The following is a 12391-nucleotide window of genomic DNA, read 5'->3' as shown; positions in this document are numbered from 1 at the left end:
GCTTCTCATCTCTATCAGTTTTGGGGGTTTTTTTGTTTTTATTTAGGCTGCACTGGGTCTTAGTTGCGGCATGCAGGATCTTCATTGTGGCATGTGGACTCTTTGTTGCAGCATGCAAACTTCTTAGCTGCGGCATGCATGTGGTATCTAGTTCCCTGACCAGGGATCGAACCCAGGCCCCCTGCATTGAGAGCGTAGAGTCTAACCCACTGGACCACCAGGGAAGTCCTTCTCTATCAGTTTTTAATATCTATAAGTTTTCTGATATAAATTGGCATCTTGGGCCAAACTGAACCCACAATATTTTATATGGCCTACAGAGAATATTTTTTATTTATTAATTTTTAATTTTAATTCACCACAAAGTACTTTGCAACTTGGAATTTTGCAGTAGCTGTTCCCTCTCCCTATAATATTCAGTCCCCATAATTTTGCACGGCTTCTTAACATTTAGATCTCTGCTCAAATGTCACCTCCTCCAAGAGAACTTCCCTGACTACCTAATCTGAAATAGTTCTCGTGATACCTTCTCATATATTTTTTCTTGCTTTACTTTCTTCATAACATTCATGGTTATCTGAAACTATCTGATGAATTTATCTGCTTCTATTGCCAGTCTTCCTTCACTGCTACCGCCACTCAGTATGTAAACTTCTTGAGAGCAGGGACCTTGTCTGCCTTGCTCATGCCCAAGTCCCAGAGTCTAGAAGACTACCAAGCACACAGTAAGCATTTATATATTTGTTGAATAAGTATAAAACTATGAGGTTTTTTCATTTTAAAAAATCTGGATTTTCAGCTTCTTCTTCAAAAATTAGAAGAATTAGATGCCAACCTCAGATCTGCATTCTTGAATGACAATAGCTACCCCCTCAATATGAACCCTATCCTCTCCAATTAGCCACTTTCCTCACCCAGCTCATTTCACTAACATTCACTGAACACTCACTATATGCCAATTATTTTTCAGAGTGTTCCACATTACTATCACACACACATACAAAAACCCTATAAAGGGGCTTCCCTGGTGGCGCAGTGGTTGAGAGTCTGCCTGCTAATGCAGCGGACGCGGGTTCGTGCCCCGGTCCGGGAGGATCCCACATGCCGCGGAGCGGCTGGGCCCGTGAGCCATGGCCGCTGAGCCTGCGCGTCCGGAGCCTGTGCTCCGCAATGGGAGAGGCCACGGCAGTGAGAGGCCCGAGTACCGCAAAAAAACAAACAAACAAAAAAAACCTATAAAATAGGTACTATTTATATAACAATTTTACATACAAGGAAACGGAGGCTTACAGAGATTATGTAACTAGTTTAGATTACAAAATCAGCAAGTGGCAAAACCAAGATTCAAACCAAGGCAAACAGCCCCAGGCTCCTAACCATGACATGCTTTGGGCATTTATTTGGTAATCTCTGATCCACACTCTCTTCCCCGTGATCTCATCCTGCCTCAGGGGTTTAAATACTAAAACTTATTGACAACTCCAAAATGAAGTTAATATCTCATTAATTCTAAAATGTACATTTTTCTCACATTTAATCTCTCTAAAATCAGGATACTTATTAAAATTGACAGCAGCACCTTACACTTGCTTTGGCAAAGTAGCAACCATGACATGGTTGTCACTGTCTAGCATATGGGAGCTTGGCTGTTACTCCAGATGGCATGACTACACAGCTGCAACTCAATATTTCAGTCAATAAACCACTTAAAAGCCATTTAAGGAAGTAGTATGAGCCCTGGTTTGTGTCTCAAGAATGTGCCAGCATCAAAACTTATAAATAGGTATGGATGGCTTGAAAAAAAAAATGAGATAACAGTAGAACATTCTTTCAGAAATGCTGCATTTTGGACATATATACACTACCAAACGTAAGGTAGATAGCTAGCGGGAAGCAGCCGCATAGCACAGGGAGATCAGCTCGGTGCTTTGTGACCGCCTGGAGGGGTGGGATAGGGAGGGTGGGAGGGAGACGCAAGAGGGAGGTGATATGGGGATATACATATGCATATAGCTGATTCACTTTGTTATGCAGAAGAAACTAACACACCATTGTTAAGCAATTATACTCCAATAAAAAAATAAATTAAAAAAAAAGAATTAGCACCTGAAAAAAAAAAAAAGAAATGCTGCATTTAGTGCTCTTAATGGCACAGAGGATGACACTATATGGAAAAACATGGACAGTGACATCTCTGAGTAGAAATGTGATTCAGAAGACTGGATTCTGGGACTTCCCTGGTGGTCCAGTGGGTAAGACTCTGAGCTCCCAAAGCAGGGAGCCCAGCTTTGATCCCTGGCCAGGGAACTAGATACCGCATGCATGCCACAACTAAGAAGTCCGCATGCCGAAACTAAAGATCCCGCATGCCGCAACGAAGATCCTGCATGCCACAACTAAGACCTGACACAGCCAAAATAAACATTAAAAAAAAAAAAAGAAGAGCGGATTCTGAAATATGAAGATGGTTTAGAACACCTCCACCAATTTTTCTGCTTATATTTTCATATTTATATGTACAAGAGTGAGATTATATAGATAAAATGATAAATTTTATGATTTTTTTCTAATTTATTTATTTATTTTTGGCTGCGTTGGGTTTTTGTTGCTGCGCGCAGGCTTTCTCTAATTGCGGCAAGCAGGGGCTACTCTTCATTGTGGTGCACGGGCTTCTCATTGAGGTGGCTCCTCTTGTTGCGAAGCATGGGCTCTAGGTGAGTGGGCTTCAGTAGTTATAGTGCACGAGCTTAGTTGCTCTGCGGCATGTGAGATCTTCCCGGCCCAGGGCTCAAGCCCATGTCCCCTGCATTGGCAGGTGGATTCTTAACCACTGCACCACCAGGGAGGCCCAACCACTATTCTAGAATTGGAGTTTATCATTCCCACTGTATTTCTTTACTCATGTACAACAATGTTGGGTATTCATTACAATACAAACTTTTTATTTTACATGTTACATAAATGGTTTCATATATATATATATATAATATGAATATATATCATTCTTCAACTTGCTTTTTTTTTTTTTTTTTGCAGTACGCGGGCCTCTCGCTGTTGTGGCTTCTCCCGTTGCGGAGCACAGGCTCTGGACGTGCAGGCTCAGCGGCCATGGCTCACGGGCCCAGCTGCTCCGCGGCATGTGGGATCTTCCCGGACCGGGGCACGAACCCGTGTCCCCTGCATCGGCAGGTGGACTCTCAACCACTGCGCCACCAGGGAAGCCCCTTGCTTTTTATTTGATATATTTCTAAACTTTATCCATAGATACAGCTGGTTCTGTTTCATTTATTTTAGCTGTTGTACAGTGTGCTGTTGTATAAATATACCACAGTTTATCCATTCTCCTGTTGATAAGTACTGAGGTTGTTTTCAATTTTTTTTTGCCGTAATGAACATACTGTCTCCTTGGGCATATAAGGAAGAGCTCAGTGATATGTGCCACAAATATCTGCCTCAAGCTTGTCTTAAATCTGTCATCTTTTTTTTTAGGGTTTATGTTTTTGTGTCTTGTTTAACACATTCTTCTGTTACAATATCATAAAGACAGTCTCCTATATTTTCTTTTAGTAGTTTTGCTTTATGCATTTAGTTCATTAGCCTACCTGAAATTGACTTTTGTGTACGGCATAAGGCAAGCTCTTACTTTATCTTTTTGCCATTTAGGTTACCAATTGTCCCAATACAATCTCCTGAATGGTTCATCCTTTCCCCTATTAATTTGTAAAGCCACCACTGTTGTTCAATAAGTTTTCATATATGGATAAATCTGCTAACAGCCTCTATTCTGTTCTATTGCTCTTCGTGCTTCTCTCTCATCTAAGGTTTAGTATCACAATAATAATCACTTACACTTGAATAGCACACTAGAATTCACAAAGCACTTTCAAATCCATTATCCAATTTAAGCCTCAGAACAATCCTATGAATTAGGTGTTATTATTCACATTTATTTGCATGAAAAGACGCAGGCTCATAACGGTTAAGTGAATAATCCACGGACACCAGACATTAAGTGGAAGAGCAAGGACCCAATCTCATGCCTTCAGTCACCACTCTTTCCACCAGACTCTCTATTAGGTAAGGTCAAGAACAGTATCTTTCAAACAGCTCCCAAACAGAGCTATGCACACTGCCCTCATATAACTGAAACAAACAAAAACCTTGATAAATGAACAAATGCTTTAACAACTATGGTTGTTGGCACAAATCTGTCCTTCATGCTTATCCTGAAAACAAACTCTATTCTGAAAGTAACCCTGCCCTAGCCCCACTGTCTGCAGCTCCAAAGACAGAGTAGAGATGTGAAAACCTGATGGTTCTCTGTGTCTCAGAAAGGGAAAGGAGCAGGGCTGATGCCCCCAAACTGGAATTCAACATCGAAACTCACTTACACATATGCTATGAAGAGCAGGGGAGGATAGAGAGCTGTCCAACAACCCAGCACCTAGCTTAAGGTGAGACAAAAGTAGGTGCTCCACAAACGGTTTTCATTAAACAAGTAAACGAATTGCTTCATCCCAAGCCAGAATCACCAGTTTCACAGGCCCTGCAGAGAACAATTAATTGGGAAATTTTTAAAAAGGAGCAGCCCCTGACATTCAAAAGCTGGCCTGGCACTCACAGCTAGAACACGTTATTCTGCTATTTAATGGACATAAACAATCTCACAGAATACCTTGATAAAATGAGACAAAGACCACTTCATAATTTTGTGTAAGCACAGATAAAAACATGGCCACAATGCCACCCACAAAATACCAGACACCCTTCCTCTCTTGGCCAAAATAAGTGACCGCCACTTCTCTACCAATTCGTTTTATTCTTGTTCTGGTCTCTCTTCCCTATATATAAGATTTATTCAGATACCCAACCATAGAATTGCCCGCTTTCTGACAGCATCTAATCTAAAGTGAATCCTTGCTTCCTTAGTCTGTCCCCCAATCACCGAAGTCCAAATTCTATTATCAATTTTGAGCAAACCCATGGAGTATGCTCTCCCTTGCTGATATGAGCAATAAACAACTTGTTTAACTAGAGGTGTGTTCCTGGAACTCTTTGGCTGTAGGGCATTGACATGTACAACAAGTTGGACAATCTGAAAGTCTATGCCGTCCTCTTTCTGGGAAGTTCTCCCAGTCTCAGTTTGACAAGAATACTTCACCTTATTTCTGGAAGTCACCTCTAACTAACGAAAAGAGAGGTACCAAATTCCTTTAACACCAGGGACCTGGTTCAGTATTCAACTCCAACTCTACAAATAAACATACTCATGCACAAAACTTTTTGTTAGTATACAATATGCCTCCTCCTAGATAGAATACCGTTGGAAAGCTGAGTCTGTCTGACTCATTTTTGTAAATCTGTAGTATTTCACACATGGTAGGGGGTTTCTCTTATGAATGGTATTAACATGTTACTTTAAAACTAATGGTAGTTGAAATGGATGCCTCAGAATTACAGATGGGAAATCCGAGAAAAACCAAAAACTCAATTGGGGAAAAAGATTTATTTTTTCTCAAAGAATAAAAAAAGGATTTCTCTCTCCAAAAGAGAATTCCATTTTTCCCTCCACTGTTACATTTCTTTAACTATAATATATTCCAAACACATACCTTTATGTTTTAAAATATACCAAATATGATTAACACATGTGTTCATGTTTCTTAACTAAAAGGTTTAGATCTTTCAGGAGAAATTTAAGTATGATGCATTCTTTCATTTGCCCAACTAATTTCCATTTTTTTCCACCAACACCACCCCACTTTCCCTAAAAACATCTTTTCTGTTGGTAGCTTCAAAAGTATCCCAGACTATTACATCCTTATTACAACTAGAGAGGGCCTGAGTTTATTTAATTGGTCTACACAATGTTTAACTGAATACTTAAGAGAGATTGCCATGACACAAGTTCTGTACTTTTCTTATTGACTGATGTTAGAATCCTCTCTAGAAGGACACTTTGATCCCCATCTACAAAGATTTTGTTTGTTTTTTCCTTTTTTATTAAAACACCGTGGAGCAGAGTAGAGGGACACAGCAAAGAACATTTATACATCCTCTGACGCAAAAGTGTAATTCAGCCTGGTTTAACACATTAAATGACACAGGCTATTTAAAGGCATTCTGGTCAGTATTGTCTTAAGTTTCAATGGGAAAACAGGTTTATATTCCAGAAGAAAAGATTAAATTCAACAAATTCAAGTCCACACTCAAAGAGCACCTACACCTTGCAAGACAGTATACCAGATGGGCTGACAGATCCGAACATAAACGCCTGACTCTGAGGCAGAGAGAGTTAAGGGGAGTGAAGGAGGTTACAAAGTGCCATAAATGTCAAGGAGAGTAGGGAGTAAGAATGTAGAAAGAACATTCCAGACTGAAAACTCCAGTTCCTCAAAAACGGGAATCCTGGATGGTTTGGACCGAGACAAAGGGGTACACAGGTCCTGAGAGCTCCACCATTTAGGAGGCCTCAACCTGTTCTCATGAGGGCCAATGAGATCAAGCATAAATACTCAACCTAACTTAATTCTGTAGTTCTCTATGCAACTCAGCAAACCTGAGCTCACAGCCTTCAGAACAGGCGGGGGAAAAATCACTTCTTCGGGGTCTTATGGACTGTAAAACTAAAATTAACAAGTATTTCCATAACTTAATGGTTGGGAGGTGGGTGTGACCCCTCCAAGGCAGCGGCGGGCCTCGTGAAGGTCCGAGGGGACCCGCTAGACCTCTCAGGCCAGCGCTAGACGTCCAGCCACGGCCCGGCAAGCCACTGTCACATTGCACCCCCGACCCAACGACATCCCACGCCTCGAAGAGCTTCGGCAAACACGAACTCCGACGGCCAGGCCTTCAGGGCCAGGCTCGGGCTCCACCAGGCCGCAGACTGCGAACAAAGAGGAGGCCCGGGGCAGCCTCCGAGGCCCGCGCGGGGCTCACGCAGCACCCGAAGTACCTGAAGGCTTCAGGGGGTCGCGCCCAGGGTCTGCCTCCATGTGGGCCAGCTTTTGCTCGGGTCTGGACGCCGAGAGCCCACCGCGTCCTGGATCCCCTTGGCGCGCTACTGGCTCGCCGGTACGCACCCGGACAAAGGGGACTGGGGTCCCAGCGGTTCCCAGGAGCCGAGACCCGCGCACGTCCCGCCGCCCTGCCTTTACCTGCACGTCACTCAGCTCCACGCGCAGATACAGCTCGCGGTGCCGCTGAGCCCAGTAGACGTGCGGCGTCAGCACCTGATTCTCCATGACCACACTGCCCAGGGCGCGGGGAGACTAGGCTCGCTGCCTCAGGCAGGTTGTGCGCGGCTGGAGCTGGCCGAACACAGGCCGCAAGACCACCTCGCTCCGGAGTGCTGGCAGCCCGCAGCCTCTATACGACCCACGCTCGTGGGCCGCGCCTGCGCAGTGGCGAGCAGGGGAGGCAGCGGCGCGGGCTCCGGGCTTCAGGGAGAGCCGGGTGGGGGCGGGGCGGGGCGGAGGCGGGAGGGGGCGGGCCCAGGAGTGTGTGATGCCCCTGCTTGCTGCTGCCGCCTCCGGAGTCGACAGGGGCTGTGCAGTTTCCTCGCTTCTTCTGAAGGACGGTTAAAAATAAGCGTAAAAATTAAAAAACGCTGGAGACTGATGAGGAACCGATCAGCACGGAGAACGGGCTTGGATTGGTGTATCTGGAAGGTTCCTCCCATTTGTCATTCATTAATTCAACATTTACTGAGCGCCTACTGTGTGCCCGGGCTTCAAAGCTAATCACCGGAGCTTCAGGAGTAAGATACAGCACCTGCCGTCCTGGAACCCTTAGTCTATTAAAAGACGTAAGCAATTACAGACATAATAAGGATGATGATGGTTGTAGGGGAAGCGGTGTGGGAGAGAATGGAAGAGTGTTCTAAGAGGGGAGAGCAAGCGTAAAGACCAGAGATTTCCAGCGCTATCCCATAGAACTTCATACGATGATGGAAATACTCCATTCTGCGCTGTCCATAACGGTAGCCACTAGCCATATGGGGATTCTGAGTACGTGAAATGTGGCTAAAGAAACTGAGAAACTGAATTTTTTGTTTCATTTACTACTAATTAATTTAGTCACAAATTAATAGCTATTCAATGGGACAGCACAAGAGACTTGTCTCCTTTGAAAAGGAAACCCAAACTATAGACAGACAACACTAATTTAAGTCTAATTTAAACTATCTCGTCTGTATCCACTTTCATCCCCAAGTCTGCTTTCAGTGAAGAATTTAATAGGAAGCAACATTACTATGAAAACCAGAAGTCTGGGACAAAAATGAACCTTATTATTCAGTTCTGTTAGCACCCATTTATTTAGCAAAGTTCTGAGCCCAGGGATCCAGAGATGAAATGATGCTAGTTCTCAGAAAACATTTAGCTCAGGGGGTAGGTCATATAAAATATAGAGGGTTTTAATATGGGTAATATACTGAGCTCAGAAAGAGGCAGGAAGGTAGGAGCTAAGGGTTGTAGGAACCAGTGGCAGATATTTGAGAGCAAATCCTTGAGAGCTGGACAGTGAAATGGAGGAGGAATTTGATAGAGGAAGAAGCAGAGGTAGGGCAGTGGATGCACAGGGCGGGAGACCAAAGATGAAGAGATATGAAACGTTCTGCATACTGGGGGTTAAGGGCATGGAGGGGAGAGGTTGCCCTGGGTCTGGTAAGACAGATAGGGAGTGGCTTAAGAAAGTCTTTGTTTCAATGAGGTGTTTGTACTATATCCCACAGACACATGAGAGTCAAGGAAGTTTGTTACAGGAGATCAGCAAAATCAAATATGTGCTGGGCAAAACAACCTGTCAGTGAGGAGAAACTGGTAGTAGGCAAACCAGTTGGAGGTGATGCAATCTGCCTGTTATGAGATAATGAAAACGGTAACCCCAATAGCCTTGAATTTTGAAAATAATAATTTTTTGAAATGATAAAATTATTTTTATTGCATTGCTTTTACTACAATGTAGATGCTATATAGGGCACTTTAAAAAAATTGAAGTATAACTTATGTACAGGAACCAGGCAAATTTTAAATATTCCAATTAAGCTGAATTTTTGCATGTTTATACCTGTGTAATTAATTAATATCTAGATCAAGATCCGGAACATTTCCAGCATCCTATGGGTTCTCCCATGTCATGTACCTTTGCCTCCCATCCCCTACACCCCAATAATTACTATCCTGACTTCAATCACCATAGAGTAGTTTTTGTCTATTCTTGAATTTCGTGTAAATGGAATCTACCAGTATGTACACTTTGTGTCTGGTTTCTTTCATTCAACATAATGTATTTGAGATTTATCTATATTATGTGAATCACCAGTTCATTCTTTTTTGGGGTTTGTTTGTTTTATTTCACTGTATGAATGTATCACAAATTATCCATTCTCCTGATGATGGACATTGCATTGTTTTCAGTTTTTAGCTAGGAACATTTATGTACTTGTCTTTTGGTGGATATATGTACTTAATTTTCTTGGGTAAATACCTAGGAATGGAATTGCTAGATCATAGAATATATATGTTGAGCTTCTGTAGATACCGTTAGGCAGTTTTACAGTGTTTTGATCAATTTACACTCCCACAAGCAATGTTTAAAAGTTCTAGTTGCTCCATTTCCTTGGTATTTTCAGTCTTTTAAATTTTAGTCATCCTGGTGGCTGTGTAATAAAGAAAAATAATTTCAGTTTAGCATATTTGAGCCCTGAGATTTATCAGCTGACCTCTATCCAAGGCGAATTGAGTCCAAGTCTATTGGTAAGCAAGGAGACTGAATGACATTTTGCCTCAGATGCTCCATAAGAAAAGTCCAATGGAAGGGGGTTTATCCAGCCTGGTTCAACCACCACTAACCTACTGGATGACTTCTCTGGGCCTGAGTTTCCATATCCATCAAATGAGAGAGTTGAACTCACTCCCCTCCAATGTTCTTATCAGCTATTCCTAAATTTTCCTGTGAGAAGGACAGCTACTGTGGAATTCTCTCTCCATGAGAAATCCAGTAAAAAAAAAAAAAAAAAAAAAAAAAAGATATTGAAATGGAGAAGGGAAAGAGTAGCATCCAGATAAACTATAAAACTAAAAGATGGCAGAGGGGCTAAAAAGGCAGAGCACAAGTAGCCCTGCCAAGCTGAAACAGGTAGGGCTGATGGTTTTATGATAATGCTAGTCAAATTAAAATGCAAATGAAGCACTGTCTTTGTGTTCTCCCTTCCAGATGCAGCCTTTCCAGCCTCGTGTGGCCCAGGGTCACCTCTCCCTTCTCTGGCCATCAGAAGCATTTGCTGAGTGTTTCCTCTGGATGAAGCACATGCTCAGTGCATAAGTCTATACTCCTGCCTTTGGCAAGTGATCATACACATTCTCCTTGTTCACCTTTTTACAGAACCTTTTATTCCTGGAAGAAGTTTTGGAAAATGAGCTGTAGAATTTGGCTGTTTTGTGCCTCACCCAGGATCACCCAGCCAGATATCCTTAACCAAAATCAGGTTACTCTATCTAGATGGCACAAAGCTGAGAATGGAGAGAGACTGACAGATCAGCCCAGGCATCTACTGGGGAATTCAGGCAGCCAGCTCATATCCCTGTAACCTCCTAACTATGCCAGGAGAGTGGTGAGCATTGCAGCCAGTCATTGCCAGAAAAATCTTCCCCTCAGCCTGTCAATACACAGTTCAGAATAATATGCAGAGATGGCCCTTTCCTTGAGTGCGGGGAGTAGCCTTTCCACCCTATCCAGTTTGACCTACCTGATAATTTTTGGCTTTCTGGGCTGCCTACATGGTTGCCAGGTACAGACAGTTGGTATGCTACCACTTATGTAAAAATGGTGGAGTAGTGGGAGGAATAATACATTTGTACATAAGCATTTGTTTATGTATCATAAAATATTACTGGACAGTATATGCAAGAAACCAATAACATCAGTTTCTTGTGGGGAAGGAAACTGGGTGACTGGAAGACCAACAGAGCTGAATATTTTTTACTATATACCCTTTTATTCAAAAACTTAAATATGAAAAAGAAAATTAGCTGAAAAGCTCTTTTTTGTTATGGCAGCTTGGTTTATACTATGCCTCCAAAAGGTATAAAATGTGGAGGAAGTGGAAAAACAAACTCTAGCCCATTATACCCTGTAATCAACTGCTATTAGTGTGTACATTACATGCTTGTGACCTGTTTCCTCAACTAGATTATAAATCTCCCTGGAACACATTGCTTCCTTTTGGTATCCTGTAGCATCGAGTACAATGTTTCAGAAAGTAGATGCTTAAAATATGCATGTTGATGATAATGCCCAGTGCTAGAAAAGTTTTAGTGAAATTGGCACATTCATGCTGAATGTAACTAAGGGCAATATGAATTTGTGGAATCATTTTGGAATTCAGTTTTGCAACATGTAACAAGATAAATGGAGATGTTTATGCTGATTGGCCTTGTAATTCCCCTTTGGGGATTTTATTCTAAGAAAATAATTTCAAGGAAGGAAGATGTATATATGAAGATGTTCATGATGTTACATGTTGAAACACTGAGACTTACTCAGGAATGACCAAATGTACTGTGGTATAATAACTCAATGGAAAACTATACAGCTGTGCAAAATGATGAATAGGAGACTAGCAATATTGAAACTTCATGATAAGAAATACAAAAATTTTGATTACAACTTTATATAGTGCTAAGATACTGGGGAGTAACTTGTCTTTTTGTTTTCTTCCTTTATAATCCTTGATCCTTCCCTATATAGGGAGCTAGCATGAGGCAACCATGCTTTCTGGGAGTTATAACTCTGGGATTAGAAAACAGAGACATCAGATTCTTCTCTTTTAAGCTCAGTTGCACATTCAAGACTGAAAATATTTGGAATAATATGCAGACTAAATTAAAAATGATCCAAGTATAAGAGGGAAGAAAAAGTCATTTTACAGATGAGAGAGATAAAACTTAGAGAGGCCCGATATTAATTTGTTAGTAAGGAGAGGAGCCAGGATGTGAACCCAGGTCTGCCTGACTCCAGGAATCCGTGCTCTGATCCATGAGTACCTGAGCAAAATTACCACTGCCTGAAGATCGTGGAACGGTAGATGCAGGACTGGGAGACAGGTTGGTCTCTGATGAGGCCCCATGTGAAAAGATGTCAGGTTCTCTAAAACATGAGGTCAGAACTGGATGAGGACCTGATTACTTCAAATAGGCACTGATTTCAAGATGCAGCCCAGGGTACCCTGGGAAGAGTTCTCACTTGTCCACCCTAGCTTTCATTCACATTTACCTGCCTGCCGTCCATTATGTCAAAATATGATTGTTTCATGATGCTTTGCGATTTTTTTCAGTCTACAGCAGGGACGGATTTGTATCAACCCCACCATGCTATTTATTCAGACCAC

At 42.2% G+C, this 12391-nt stretch overlaps 1 protein-coding gene across 4 annotated transcripts in view; it reads right to left on the bottom strand.

Moving 5' to 3' along the window:
• The window catches only part of HACD3 (3-hydroxyacyl-CoA dehydratase 3), a 34140-nt gene extending 26748 nt beyond the window's left edge, over positions 1-7392 (bottom strand). For all 4 annotated transcript variants that reach the window (XR_014293977.1, XR_014293978.1, XM_082620099.1 and 1 more), the window contains exon 1: positions 7158-7392. Coding sequence is in view for 2 of the 4 variants with exons in the window: in XM_082620099.1 (XP_082476225.1) it covers positions 7158-7244 (87 nt within the window). In the remaining 2 variants the exon portion in view is untranslated. The remainder of the gene's footprint in view (positions 1-7157) is intronic.
• Positions 7393-12391: the final 4999 nt, after the last annotated feature.

The sequence above is a fragment of the Mesoplodon mirus genome (assembly GCF_964341445.2).
Source record: "Mesoplodon mirus genome assembly, chromosome: 4".
NCBI classification, from domain to species: Eukaryota; Metazoa; Chordata; class Mammalia; order Artiodactyla; family Ziphiidae; genus Mesoplodon; species Mesoplodon mirus.
Note: the sequence above shows the minus strand (reverse complement) of the source record. Positions and strands in the feature narration are given on the sequence as shown.